This window comes from Oncorhynchus clarkii, chromosome 16 (genome assembly GCF_045791955.1).
Source record: "Oncorhynchus clarkii lewisi isolate Uvic-CL-2024 chromosome 16, UVic_Ocla_1.0, whole genome shotgun sequence".
In the NCBI taxonomy this organism is placed as follows: Eukaryota; Metazoa; Chordata; class Actinopteri; order Salmoniformes; family Salmonidae; genus Oncorhynchus; species Oncorhynchus clarkii.
The window spans coordinates 21,310,284-21,323,125 of NC_092162.1; the positions used below are offsets into that span (position 1 = coordinate 21,310,284).

Consider the following 12,842-nt stretch of genomic DNA (forward strand, 5'->3'; position numbering starts at 1 on the left):
ATGATTGTGTCCCACTTGTTGTTGATTCTTCACAAAAAAATACAGTTTTATATCTTTATGTTTGAAGCCTGAAATGTGGCAAAAGTTCGCAAAGTTCAAGGGGGCCGAATATTTTCGCAAGGCACTGTATGTAGCGAGGGCCAGCCAGCTAGAGCATTCAGGTCGCAGTGGTGGGTGGTATAAGGGGCTTTGGTAACAAAATGGATGGCACTGTGATAGAATATAGGGAAATTCTTTAAGGAAACCTGTTTCAGTCTTCCAGACATTTGAGACTGGGACAGAGGTTCCCCTTCCAGCAGGACAATCAATGACCCTAAGCATGCTGCTAAAGCAACACTCGAGTGGTTTAAGGGGAAACATTTAAATGTCTTGGAATGGCCTAGTCAAAGCCCAGACCTCAATCCAATTTAGAATCTGTGGTATGACTTAAAGATTGATGTATTTCTTATTTCTTGTTTGTTTCACAAAAATATATATTTTTTGCATCTTTATGTTGTGTAAATCAAATAATACAACCCCCCCCCCCCCCCAAAAAAAAAAATATATATATTTTTTTATTTTAGGTTGTAAGGCAACAAAATAGGAAAAATGCCAAGGGGGGTGAATACTTTCACATGCCACTGTAATGTTTGGTATACTCAGTGTATAATAATATATGCCATTTAGCAGACGGTTTTATCCAGAGCAACTTACAGTCATGCATGCAGACATTTTACATGCGGGTGGCCCCAGTGGAATCAAACCCACGACGCTTGGTGTTACAAGCGCCATGATCTACCATCTGAGCAACACAGGATCCAATTGTAATTATAGGTATCTCTGTTATGGTAAGCTTCTCTAGCTAATGTTATATGATGTAGTTCCAATGTGGTTCCAAGTTTGGGGTTTGATTCCTGCATGGCCCCTCTGTACTGTAAGTTGCTTTTGATAATAAATGTATGCCTACTAAAGAACCATATTGTATTATTACTAGTTAGAGAAAGGCTATGACCAGGGCTGGTTGTGGTCCTACCTGTCTGCGGTCTGTGGTCGTCTTGTGGTCGTGGTGTGTGGGGCTGATGACCGAGGCTTTCCAGCTTCTGGGCCATTCTCTGTAGCTCTCGCTCCACGGACCGCACCAAGCCCTCCTGGTCCTGCCGGAGACTGGGTGACCACACAATTACGCACATACACACCCACATGAGACTCACCAGAAAAATGCAGTTTCAGTGCTGTGTGTCTGATATAATGTTGAATTTATGTATTGAATATCCAATAACATGATTTTAACTACTTTGTCTGAGTGTGGATGTGTGTTAGGAGTGTAGATGTACCTTTGCAGAAGGTTAATAAGTTCTTCTTTAGCAGGCTGGGGAGTGTCTCTCTCCCTCGCTAGCCGCTGCACCTGAGAGCTCAGAGCCTCTAAGCGTAGAGCCAGTCTTCGCACGCTGTTACCATGGTGACCTGGGGGATGATTGACAGCACAGAAAGTTGATATTATACACGGAGTGTACAAAGCATTAGGAACACCTGCTCTTTCCATGACATTGACTGACCAGGTGAATCCAGGTGAAAGCTATGATCCCTTATTGATGTCAGTTGTTAAATCCACTTAAATAAGCGTAGATGAAGGGGAGGAGACAGGTTAAATGTTTTTTAAGCTTTGAGACAATTGAGACATGGATTGTGTATGTGTGCCATGCAGAGGGTGAATAGATAAGACAACATATTTAAGTGCCTTTGAAGGAGGTATGGTAGTAGGTGCCAGGCGCACCGGTTTGAGTGTGTCAACAACTGCAACACTGCTAGGATTTTCATACACAACAGTTTCCCGTGTGTCTCAAGAATGGTCCACCACCCTAAGGACACCCAGCCAACTTGACACATTTGTGGGAAGCACTGGAGTCAACATGGGCCAGCATCACTGTGGAATGCTTTCGACACCTTATAAAGTCCATGCCCCAATGAATTGAGGAGGTTCTGAGGGAAAAAGGGTGTGCAATTCAATATTAGGAAGGTGTTCCTAATGTTTTGTGCACTGAGTGTATGTACACTGCTCAAAAAAATAAAGGGAACACTAAATGAACACATCCTAGATCTGAATGAATTAAATATTCTTATTAAATACTTTTTTCTTTACATAGTTGAATGTGCTGACAACAAAAATCACACAAAAATGATCAATGGAAATCAAATGTATCAACCCATGGAGGTATGGATTTGGAGTCACACTCAAAATTAAAGTGGAAAACCACACTACAGGCTGATCCAACTTTGATGTAATGTCCTTAAAACAAGTCAAAATGAGGCTCAGTAGTGTGTGTGGCCTCCAAGTGCCTGTATGACCTCCCTACAATGCCTGGGCATGCTCCTGATGAGGTGGCGGATGGTCTCCTGAGGGATCTCCTCCCAGACCTGGACTAAAGCATCCGCCAACTCCTGGACAGTCTGTGGTGCAACGTGACGTTGGTGGATGGAGCGAGACATGATGTCCCAGATATGCTCAATTGGATTCAGGTCTGGGGAACGGGCGGGCCAGTCCATAGCATCAATGCCTTCCTCTTGCAGGAACTGCTGACACACTCCAGCCACATGAGGTCTAGCATTGTCTTGCATTAGGAGGAACCCAGGGCCAACCGCACCAGCATATGGTCTCACAAGGGGTCTGAGGATCTCATCTCGGTACCTAATGGCAGTCAGGCTACCTCTGGCGAGCACATGGAGGGCTGTGCGGCCCCCCCAAAGAAATGCCACCCCACACCATGACTGACCCACCGCCAAACCGGTCATGCTGGAGGATGTTGCAGGCAGCAGAAAGTTCTCCACGGCGTCTCCAGACTCTGTCACGTCTGTCACATGTGCTCAGTGTGAACCTGCTTTCATCTGTGAAGAGCAAATGCCAAACGTCCTGCACGGTGTTGGGCTGTAAGCACAACCCCCACCTGTGGATGTCGGGCCCTCATACCACCCTCATGGAGTCTGTTTCTGACCGTTTGAGCATACACATGCACATTTGTGGCCTGCTGGAGGTCATTTTGCAGGGCTCTGGCAGTGCTCCTCCTGCTCCTCCTTGCACAAAGGCGGAGGTAGCGGTCCTGCTGCTGGGTTGTTGCCCTCCTACGGCCTCCTCCACGTCTCCTGATGTACTGGCCTGTCTCCTGGTAGCGTCTCCATGCTCTGGACACTACGCTGACAGACACAGCAAACCTTCTTGCCACAGCTCGCATTGATGTGCCATCCTGGATGAGCTGCACTACCTGAGCCACTTGTGTGGGTTGTAGACTCCGCCTCATGCTACCACTAGAGTGAAAGCACCGCCAGCATTCAAAAGTGACCAAAACATCAGCCAGGAAGCATAGGAACTGAGAAGTGGTCTGTGGTCACCACCTGCAGAACCACTCCTTTATTGGGGGTGTCTTGCTAATTGCCTATAATTTCCACCTGTTGTCTATTCCATTTGCACAACAGCATGTGACATTTATTGTCAATCAGTATTGCTTCCTAAGTGGACAGTTTGATTTCACAGAAGTGTGATTGACTTGGAGTTACATTGTGTTGTTTAAGTGTTCCCTTTATTTGTTTGAGCAGTGTATATAGTCAGGATCTATTCCGTTACCATGTGACCAGAGTCTCTCTTTCTTTGGTCAGGTCACATGGTCAGGGGAAATCCTGGCCCTGATCTGGTAACATACTGTATTGCACAGTAAAAGAGCATACCCATGGAATATAATATCCACATCCTTTTTCACAGTCCATGTTATAATGGCACAGTGAGAAATACACTGAATTCTGAGACATGAATCAAACATTCCAAATGGAAACCCCTGTATGGACCACCTGTACACACATCATATTGTAAATGTCAAAGCCAATCAGGCCCTGTCCTAAAATAAAATATCAGATTGCATCATTACCATCAACAGATTACGTAACGCCATCTATTTTAGTTGAATTGAGTGATTATGGTCGTTCATTTTCCATATTACATGCACCTAGTGCAAGGATTTTAAATTTATTTTTTACGGTGAGACTGAAATGTTCAATATGCCTATTTTAGGACAGATGGCAAAGAGTCATAATTCCTGGCATAAAAATATTGTTGGAGTGGTAACTGGAGCTCTTCACATAATTACGCTATTCTCACGTGGCTTTGTGGTTTCAGAACCCCCCCCCCCCCACACACACACACACACACACATGCAGGAACGACACCCGAGCATACCCACACACACATGGGCACACACACACAGACACACTCCTAGACATAAGTGAATGTTTACACAGACGCCATAACGGGTAACGCTGGCCCTTGACTCAACTTGATGACATCAACCTCAGTTCTAAAGTCATATTGAGGTCAGGTTGATTTCAACATTCTCGCCCTAACACTGCCATTTCATATCAGTCAGAGATGCAACTTTTACTGTAAGACATTGCCCATCATCATGTGTAGTGCTCTTTGTACACTATGCTCTAGTGTATGCCAAAACACATTGCAACATGAGTGGTCTCAATATTGATGCCTTGTATGAAACTAGGCCATTTGAATTCTCTGCTGGATCCCCCCCAAAATGTGGATGACCTATGCTCCCAACAGAAGGTAAAAAGAGTTTACTGTGAGAGAAAGTACTTACTATGACACAATAAAAAGAGGCGATTTAGAAAGAACACCCATGATATATTATACTGAATCTACCATAACTACGTCCTTTTACAAGCATTTTTTTGTTTTCAGGCTACACGCCTACATGTTCCAAAAGTGTTCTTAAGCTAACCCCATAGGATAACCATTTTTGGTCCCAGGTAGAACCCTTTTTTGTTCCAGGTATAAAGGCAACATGTAAAGTGTTGGTCCCATGTTTCATGAGCTGAAATAAAAGATCCCAGAAAAGTTCCATACGCACAAAATAGCTTATTTCTCTCAAATTTTGTGGGTAAGTTTGTTGACATCCCTGTTAGTAAGAATTTCTCCTTTGCCAAGATAATCCATCCACCTGACAGGTGTGGCATATCAAGAAGCTGATTAAACACCATGATCATTACACAGGTGCACCTTGTGATGGGGATAATAAAGGCCACTCTAAAATGTGCAGTTTTGTCACACAACACAATGCCACAGGATATCTCAAGTTCTGAGGGAGCGTGCAATTGGCATGCTGACTGCAGGAATGTCCACCAGAGCTGTTACCAGAGATTTGAATGTTAATTTATCTACCATAAGCCGCCTCCAACGTCATTTTAGGAAATTTGGCAGTGCGTCCTACCAGCCTCAGAACCGCAGACCACATGTAACCACACCAGCCCAGGGCCTCCACATCCGGCTTCTTCACCTGCGGGATCGTCTGAGACCAGCCACCCAGACAGCTGATGAAACTGTGGGTTTACACAACCAAAGAATTTCTGCACGAACTGTCAGAAACCGTCTCAGGGAAGCTCATCTGCGTGCTTGTTGTCCTCACCAGGGTCTTAACCAGACTGCAGTTCGGCATCTTAACTGACTTCAGTCGGAAAATGCTCATCTTCAATGGCCACTGGCACGCTGGAGAAGTGTGCTCTTCACAGATGAATCCCGGTTTCAACTGTACCGGGCAGATGGCAGACAGCGTGTATGGCATTATGTTGGCGAGCGGTTTGCTGTCAAAGTTTGCTGATGTCAAAGTGGACAAAGTGCCCCATGGTGGCGGTGGGGTTATGGTATGGGTAGGCATAAGCTACAGACAACCAACACAATTGCATTTTATCGATGGCAATTTGAATGCACAGAGATACAGTGATGAGATCCTGAGGCCCATTGTCCTGCCATTCATCCACCGCCATCACCTCATGTTTCCGCATGATAATGCAAGGCCCCATGTCGCAAGGATCTGTACATATTCCTGGGAGCTAAAAATGTCCCAGTTCTTCCAATATGGCCTGCATATTCACCAGACATGTCACCCGTTGAGCATGTTTTGGATGCTCTGGATCGACGTGTACAACAGAGTGTTCTAGTTCCCGTCATTATCCAGCACCCTCACACAACCATTGAAGAGGAGTGGGACAACATTCCACAGGCCACAATCAACAGCCTGATCAACTCTATGCAAAGGAGATATGTCGCACTGCCCGAGGCAAATGGTGGTCACACTAAATAATGACTGGTTTTCTGATCCCCACCCCTACCTTTATTTTTTAAGGTATCTGTGACCAACAGAAACATATCTGTATTTCCAGTCATGTGAAATCCCTATATTAAGGCCTAGTGAATATATTTCAATTGAGGATTTTCTTATATTCATTTTTGCATGTTGTATATTTTTGTTCAGTGTAGAACCCTCTGTGTAAAGGGTTCTACATGGAACCCAAAAGAGTTCTACCTGGAACCAAAAAGGGTTCAGAAAACCAGCCCCGTCGCGGACACCGATGTCTTGCTCCCAGACAAACTAAACAACTTCTTTGCTCGCTTTGAGGACAATACAATGCCACTGACACAGCCCGCTACCAAAACCTGCGGGCTCTCCTTCACCGCAGCCAACGTGAGTAAAACATTTAAACGTGTTAACCCTCGTAAGACTGCCGGCTGCCAGCCCAGACGATTCCAGCTCAGCATTTAACAACATAGTACCCTCCAAACTCGTCATTAAGCTTGAGACCCTGGGTCTCGACCCCGCCCTGTGCAACTGGGTCCTGGACTTTCTGACAGGCCGCCCCCATGTGGTGAGGGTAGGAAACAACATCTCCACCCGGCTGATCCTCAACACTGGGGCCCCACAAGGGTGCATTCTCAGCCCTCTCCTGTACTCCCTGTTCACCCATGACTGCGTGGCCATGCACGTCTCCAACTCAATCATCAAGTTTGTAGACGACACTACAGTGGTAAGCTTGATTACCAACAACGACAAGACGACCCACAGGGAGGAGGTGAGGGCCCTCGGAGTGTGGTGTCAGGAAAAAAAAACTCACACTCAACGTCAACAAAACAAAGGAGATGATCGTGGACTTCAGGAAACAGCAGAGGGAGCACCCCAGTATCCACATCGATGGGACAGTAGGTGGAAAGTTTTAAATACCTCGGTGTACATATCACGGACAAACTGAAATGTGGCGAACAAGGCGCTGTTCGGGAGACTGAAGAAATGTGTCTTGTCACCAAAAACACGCACAAACTTTTACAGATGCACAATCGAGAGTATCCGGTCAGGCTGTATCACCGCCTGGTACGGCAACTGCTCTGCCCACAACAGTAAGGTTCTCCAGAGGGTAGTGAGGTTTGCACAACGCATCACCAGGGACACACTACCTGCCCTCCAGGACACCTACACCACCTGATGTCACAGGAAGGCCAAAAAGATCATCAAGGAAAACAACCACCCAAGCCACTGCCTGCTCACCCCGCTATCATCCAGAAGGCGAGGTTAGTACAGGTGCATCAAAGCTGGGACCGAGAGACTGAAAAACAGCTTCTATCTCAAGGCCATCAGACTGTTAAACAGCCATCACTAACATTGAGTAGCTGCTGCCAACATACTGACTCAAATCTCTAGCCACTTTAATAATTAAACATTGGATGTAATAAATGTATCACTAGTCACTTTAAACAATGCCACTTTATATAATAATTACATACCCTAGATTACTCATCTCATATGTATATACTGTACACTATACCATCTACTGCATCTTGCCTATGCCATTCGGCCATCGCTCATCCATATATTTATATGTACATATTCTTATTCATTCCTTTACACTTGTGTGTATAAGGTAGTTGTTGTGAAATTGTTAGATTACTTGTTAGATATTACTGCACGGTCGGAACTAGAAGCACAAGCATTTCGTTACACTTGCATTAACATCTGCTAACCATGTGTACGTGACCAATTAAATTTGATTTGGTTCTTCAAAAGGTTCTCCTATGGAGACAGCCGAGGAACCCTTGTAGGTTCTAGATAGCACCTTGTTTTTAAGAGTGTAGACATAGACCGCCCACTATAACGGTCGCTAGCCAAACATATAGTAAAACAAACATCACATAATGTCGTTTGTTCCACTTCCACTCAATGCCTCTGGCTGACCTAAAGCAGTAGTCCTTTTCCTTGTTTGACGAACCCCATGGTATACATAATAAGCGTACAGCAACCTAACCAGCCAGACTGCAGCAGACGGCCAGAAAAACAAGTCAACCAGGGGCGTAGTAAAAAGTAAATGTGTGTTTAAGAGGCCTGTCAGTTGGGCTTTAAGGGGCTATTTGGGAGGGCCGATCAAGGACTTCCTGATTGAGACATTAGCATTTGCACAAACGTAGAGTGGTCTATAAAATGTTGGGCTGGCCTGGCACTGAATAGCTAGTATTGAGCAAACGTGGAAATCAGACAATAAAATAGTACTGTAATATTTTGGGCTAGGGTGTCGGTGGTGTGGGGTTACCGGTGTGTGTGTGTGTATACACTGGTTATGGACCCACAGGGAGGTTGTAGATGTGGGGTCTGGGGGTCTGAGGATAGGGGTTAAACAGAGACCCCTTTGGGATTGGCTATCTACCCAATGACACATACAGGAAGGAACCCTATGATGGTGATGTCACCCCCTATCCACCCCCTGCCTGTTTACTCAGCTGACAATTACTGCATCACTCCTCACCAACCATAGGACTACAGGAAGTAGTGGCAAAGAGAGAGAGTAGGGGAGAGAGAGAGGAGTCCACACTAGAAAATATCTCAGTCATGTAAAGCATTTCACTATCTAATCTACTCCTCGAAGAGTAGGATCATAGAAATACAGTATAATGAATGTAGATTATATTTCTATGCTTGGGACACTTACCCTGTTCCTCAGGGGACCTCCCTGCACCTGCCGGCTCCTCTCTGGTCATCTCTGGAGGCACCCAGAGGCTCTGCAGCAGCAGGGTGAGCAGAGAGACAGAAAGACACAGCACCAAGCAGCCACTGGAGACAGACAGGAGGACAGACGGACATGGGTTAGCGTTGGGCTTAGCAGAAATCATCACTACACTAAACTAACTACCTCTACAAGTAATGTAATTGCAATGAACTTATATTTAGCTTCGACACATGGTATCATATTGTGTATCATGTAGTGCCACGTAGAGGGGTACCAAGTTTGCCCTAAAGTCATGTAACTTGTTGTGGTGATCTCCGTGTAGTCTCAGTTTGTCCTGCACTGAGCACATTGAGAAGAAGAGGGAATTAACTTGTTCCATGGACAGGCTTCAAATAAGAGCGGTTCTCTTAGTCATAACAAACAGCTGGAGAGTGACGTGCTGTCATGGCGTGAGAGCGACTTGAGCAAGCGACTCCTTTGGGGTTTGGGTTTTTACTGGGGCAGAAGAGGACTGGGCTTTTCGTCGGAGCAAATCGGCTACGAAGAGTGTGTTCCAGAAGTGAAACGCCCTCGGGCCAAGCCAAACACACGGCCAAACTCAGCACTCAAGCCGGTTCAATTGAATTGAATTGAATTCAATTGTATTAGTAAAGCTCTCCATATAGAGAAATCTGTCAAAGAGATCTCAGTGACTGGCCCGGGTATTTGCGAAAACAACATCCACTATAGGGCTACCAGCGACAAAGAAAAAACTCCAAAATAAGAGTTACAGGATGATACCACGTAGTTCAACACTTAGTAAGCCCATTGTTTGTGGGTCCAACAATCAGTCAAGTCTACATTATAGTCCATTTACCGTATGTTCAGTCAACTCCCGATAAGTGCGATGTAACTGGCATGACAAACATGCAATATACACATGCCGATATCCAGAGATCTGAACCGTATTCCTACACAGTAGATCTAGTCTTAATCAATTGTTAGGCTTTTGGGATGAGCCCTTACCTCCGGGGTCGCAGTGTAAAACGCATGATCCAGAATCAAGATGTGGGCCTGACTGTCAAAACAGAAAATCATACATTAGAATAAATAAGTGTTATTATCAGTCAATAGTGCAATAACTTGGAAAAAGAAACGCAAAGAGATGCTGCCTCTAATCTTTTTTTTCCTGTTTTTCCCACTGTTCTCAAAAGTGAAGATAAGGCAGATGGGGTAAAAATGGTTTCCTTTGTGTACAAGATCACCATTCAGTCCAAAACACCACATCACACCACATCACATCATAGTTTCCATTTACACTGATGGGAATATATTAATCCCCTTCCATATTCAGTCATAGTTTTGACGAGGCGTAAAAGTGGCTCAACGTGTGCCTTTGTGTTTCCTATTGAAAGTTAATGATACACTGATACATGTCACAAACTGTGCCAATACTCCAGTCCCTCTCTCTCCATCCTTCAGTCCCTTTGTTTTGTTACTCTGTGTGGTCTATAAGCCAGAGTTATAAAGACATTGGAACAGCCAGGCGTACTTACCGATTCAGCGCGGACACACACAAACACACACACAGACCACACAAACACTCTAAGGCTCCGTCACGACCGGGCGGCAACCTCCTCCATCGCTCCCTCTTTCAAAAAAAAGACCTGATAAAAAAAAAGCTGGAGAAAACGCGGGGCTGGAAAGTCTCATTTGTTTTTTGTCTCTTTCCCTCCTTCTCTGGCCTCCTTTTCTCTGTCCCTAGGCCTCTGGGTACGCATCCTGCAGTTGTCAAGGAAACCTGATTCCCCTCTTGAGAACACAATACCCATGGTGCTGCTGGGGCCTTTCACAGATACAATAGATCTCACGCTATTGGGTGACACAGCCTCTTTCAGCCCTACCGCCCAGAATAAAAAGCCCTATTTGTGAGTGGAAACACAACTGAACTGGGGACTCTACTTGCTACTCCAGCCTATTTGAATGTCTTAGAGGGCATATTATGAGATTTAACACATAAATTAACTAATTTCATTGACAAAAGCAATTAAATAATAAAAACACAACGTTGTGCCTCATGATAGGCTTGCATATCAATAATACTTCTCTCTATTATTCCAGTTTACTCACACACGCCACTTCAGGTCGCACACATAAGACATTTGAAGGACATCTGGCCTTAGAAATACCAGAGGAGAGGAGTTTAGACTGCAGGAGACAATTAGTAGTTGGACAGATATAGTATGTGCAGTTCTTCATGCAGCCTGAAGAGGGCAGCATAGTCCCAGTTTTGATAGGCTTATTTCCTGTTGTAGGTTAGTAATGAACCTTTAGGTTATTTTTGTAGGGGAAACTCAACTACCATTAGAATGAGAAGACTAAAGATGATATCCCTTTCAGTTTGTATCCACGTTTAAAGTTTTTAGTGTAATGAAATAAGGAAATTAAACGTATGTCCCATTACCACCCTCCCCTGATCGGAGGACAAATTTATCAATGTGAAATGTCAATGTCACTTTAATGTCAAAGGGTCTTTATAGTAGGTATAATATGGTCATTGTGACAATTGCACCAAAACTGGTAATGCAATTAACATTGAACGTCTTTAAGTTCAACTTGGCAAACAAACATCTCACTTAAGTACGTCCGACCTTGACATCAGCACTTGACGTCACACCTTTCTTCAAACATTGCAAGGGTGTGTGTGTGCACGTGTCCATGTTTGTGTGCATGTGTACGTGCCTGCATGTGTGTGTGCGCGCCTGCCTTCCATAGGTGTGATGTCACAGTGTGTCGGAGCGGAAGGATTTGATGAGCATAAACCCCCCATAAGCTTGGACCTCAAGGCTTACTGGCTTTAGATCCATCTGTCTCTCTCTCCCCACCTCAATCTCTCACCAAACAGTGGTATTCTCTGCCCAATCAAATAGCTCTGAGGTTAAAGCGTGATATAAAATGTTGGGCTGGCCTGGCGCTGAATACAGCACTAAATGTGCTGTAGCCCTAGCGCGATAGTCAGCGTCCTATGGATTAGTGTACCTCACATGATATGAATACTGTCCACTCCTACAGTCATGTCTGTTGGACCGATGCCAGCAGCTGGCATGTAACAAAGGCTCCATTAACCAACTCCATGGTCATAGAAAAGCTGGCTTTGAGACAGACAGGACAGGGTAGACCTGAAAAGACAGGTAAACACAACAGAATTATACAAAGAGTAGAGAGGGAGTACTGTTGTGGACAGTGTATTTATTCTATGTCATCATTGTGAGTCATATGAGTGGGTTATCATTCACAAAATACAGTATGTCTAAGGTCTTCTCAGAAAAACACATGATGGAGTGGACATGGCGTGGACATTTGGCAATTTGTTTTTTCAGGTTTCATCACACACATAGGCCTACGGCCATCACACACATTGGCTTGTTGTTGTTGCAAGAACACCAAATGAAGAAATGAACAACATAATGAGAGAATACAAAGAAAAAACACAAGGCCAGAACCATATTGGAGTGGCAATGATGGCCTAATTGAGTTATCTGTAATAACTGTCATGTGCTGGGCGTTGTTTTTGGCGTGTGCTTTTGAGTAGGAGGACAAAGCAGGGTTTTGTTAAAATTGCCTGGGTGCCTTCCAGTCCTTTTTTCCAGTGCCCGTAACTACTTTGACAGACATCCAGGCCTGTAAACAAAGCTTGATGAATCAGATGATATTGCCTCTATTCCACCACTCCCAACTGGCTCACTCACAGTAACTCAGATGTTGCCTAAAACAGCAGTGGCACATCTTGTTTTTCAAAATCTTCTCAAGTTCTTTGCACTCTAATGTTTGGTCATTAGATTTTAATAGTAGGCTAATGGTTGTTTCACCCTGCTACATTATTTGAATGATTTCTGGACTTGTATATAGCTATAAGGTTTTCCCCATCATTTAAAGCAGATGCCAATGCAATTTCATATATCGAACAAAGCGTAAAGACAACAAAAAAAAGGCATAACAAATCCGATATGAATTGCATTCTACACTCCGCCATATGGCTCCTGCTAGTAGCGGTTAGAGGAGTA

The 12,842-nt window shown here is 44.5% G+C and overlaps 1 protein-coding gene across 1 annotated transcript in view; it reads right to left on the reverse strand.

Moving 5' to 3' along the window:
* LOC139368179 (alpha-1,6-mannosylglycoprotein 6-beta-N-acetylglucosaminyltransferase B-like) overlaps positions 1-9,856 on the reverse strand; it is a 42,877-nt gene extending 33,021 nt beyond the window's left edge. Inside the window, exons 1-4 of the mRNA XM_071106796.1 lie at positions 9,805-9,856; positions 8,782-8,903; positions 1,314-1,443; positions 1,013-1,143 (exon numbers count right to left, since the gene is read on the reverse strand). Coding sequence (XP_070962897.1) covers positions 1,013-1,143; positions 1,314-1,443; positions 8,782-8,903; positions 9,805-9,830 — 409 coding nt within the window. The 5' untranslated portion in view covers positions 9,831-9,856. The remainder of the gene's footprint in view (positions 1-1,012; positions 1,144-1,313; positions 1,444-8,781; positions 8,904-9,804) is intronic.
* Between the last annotated feature and the right edge of the window lie 2,986 nt (positions 9,857-12,842).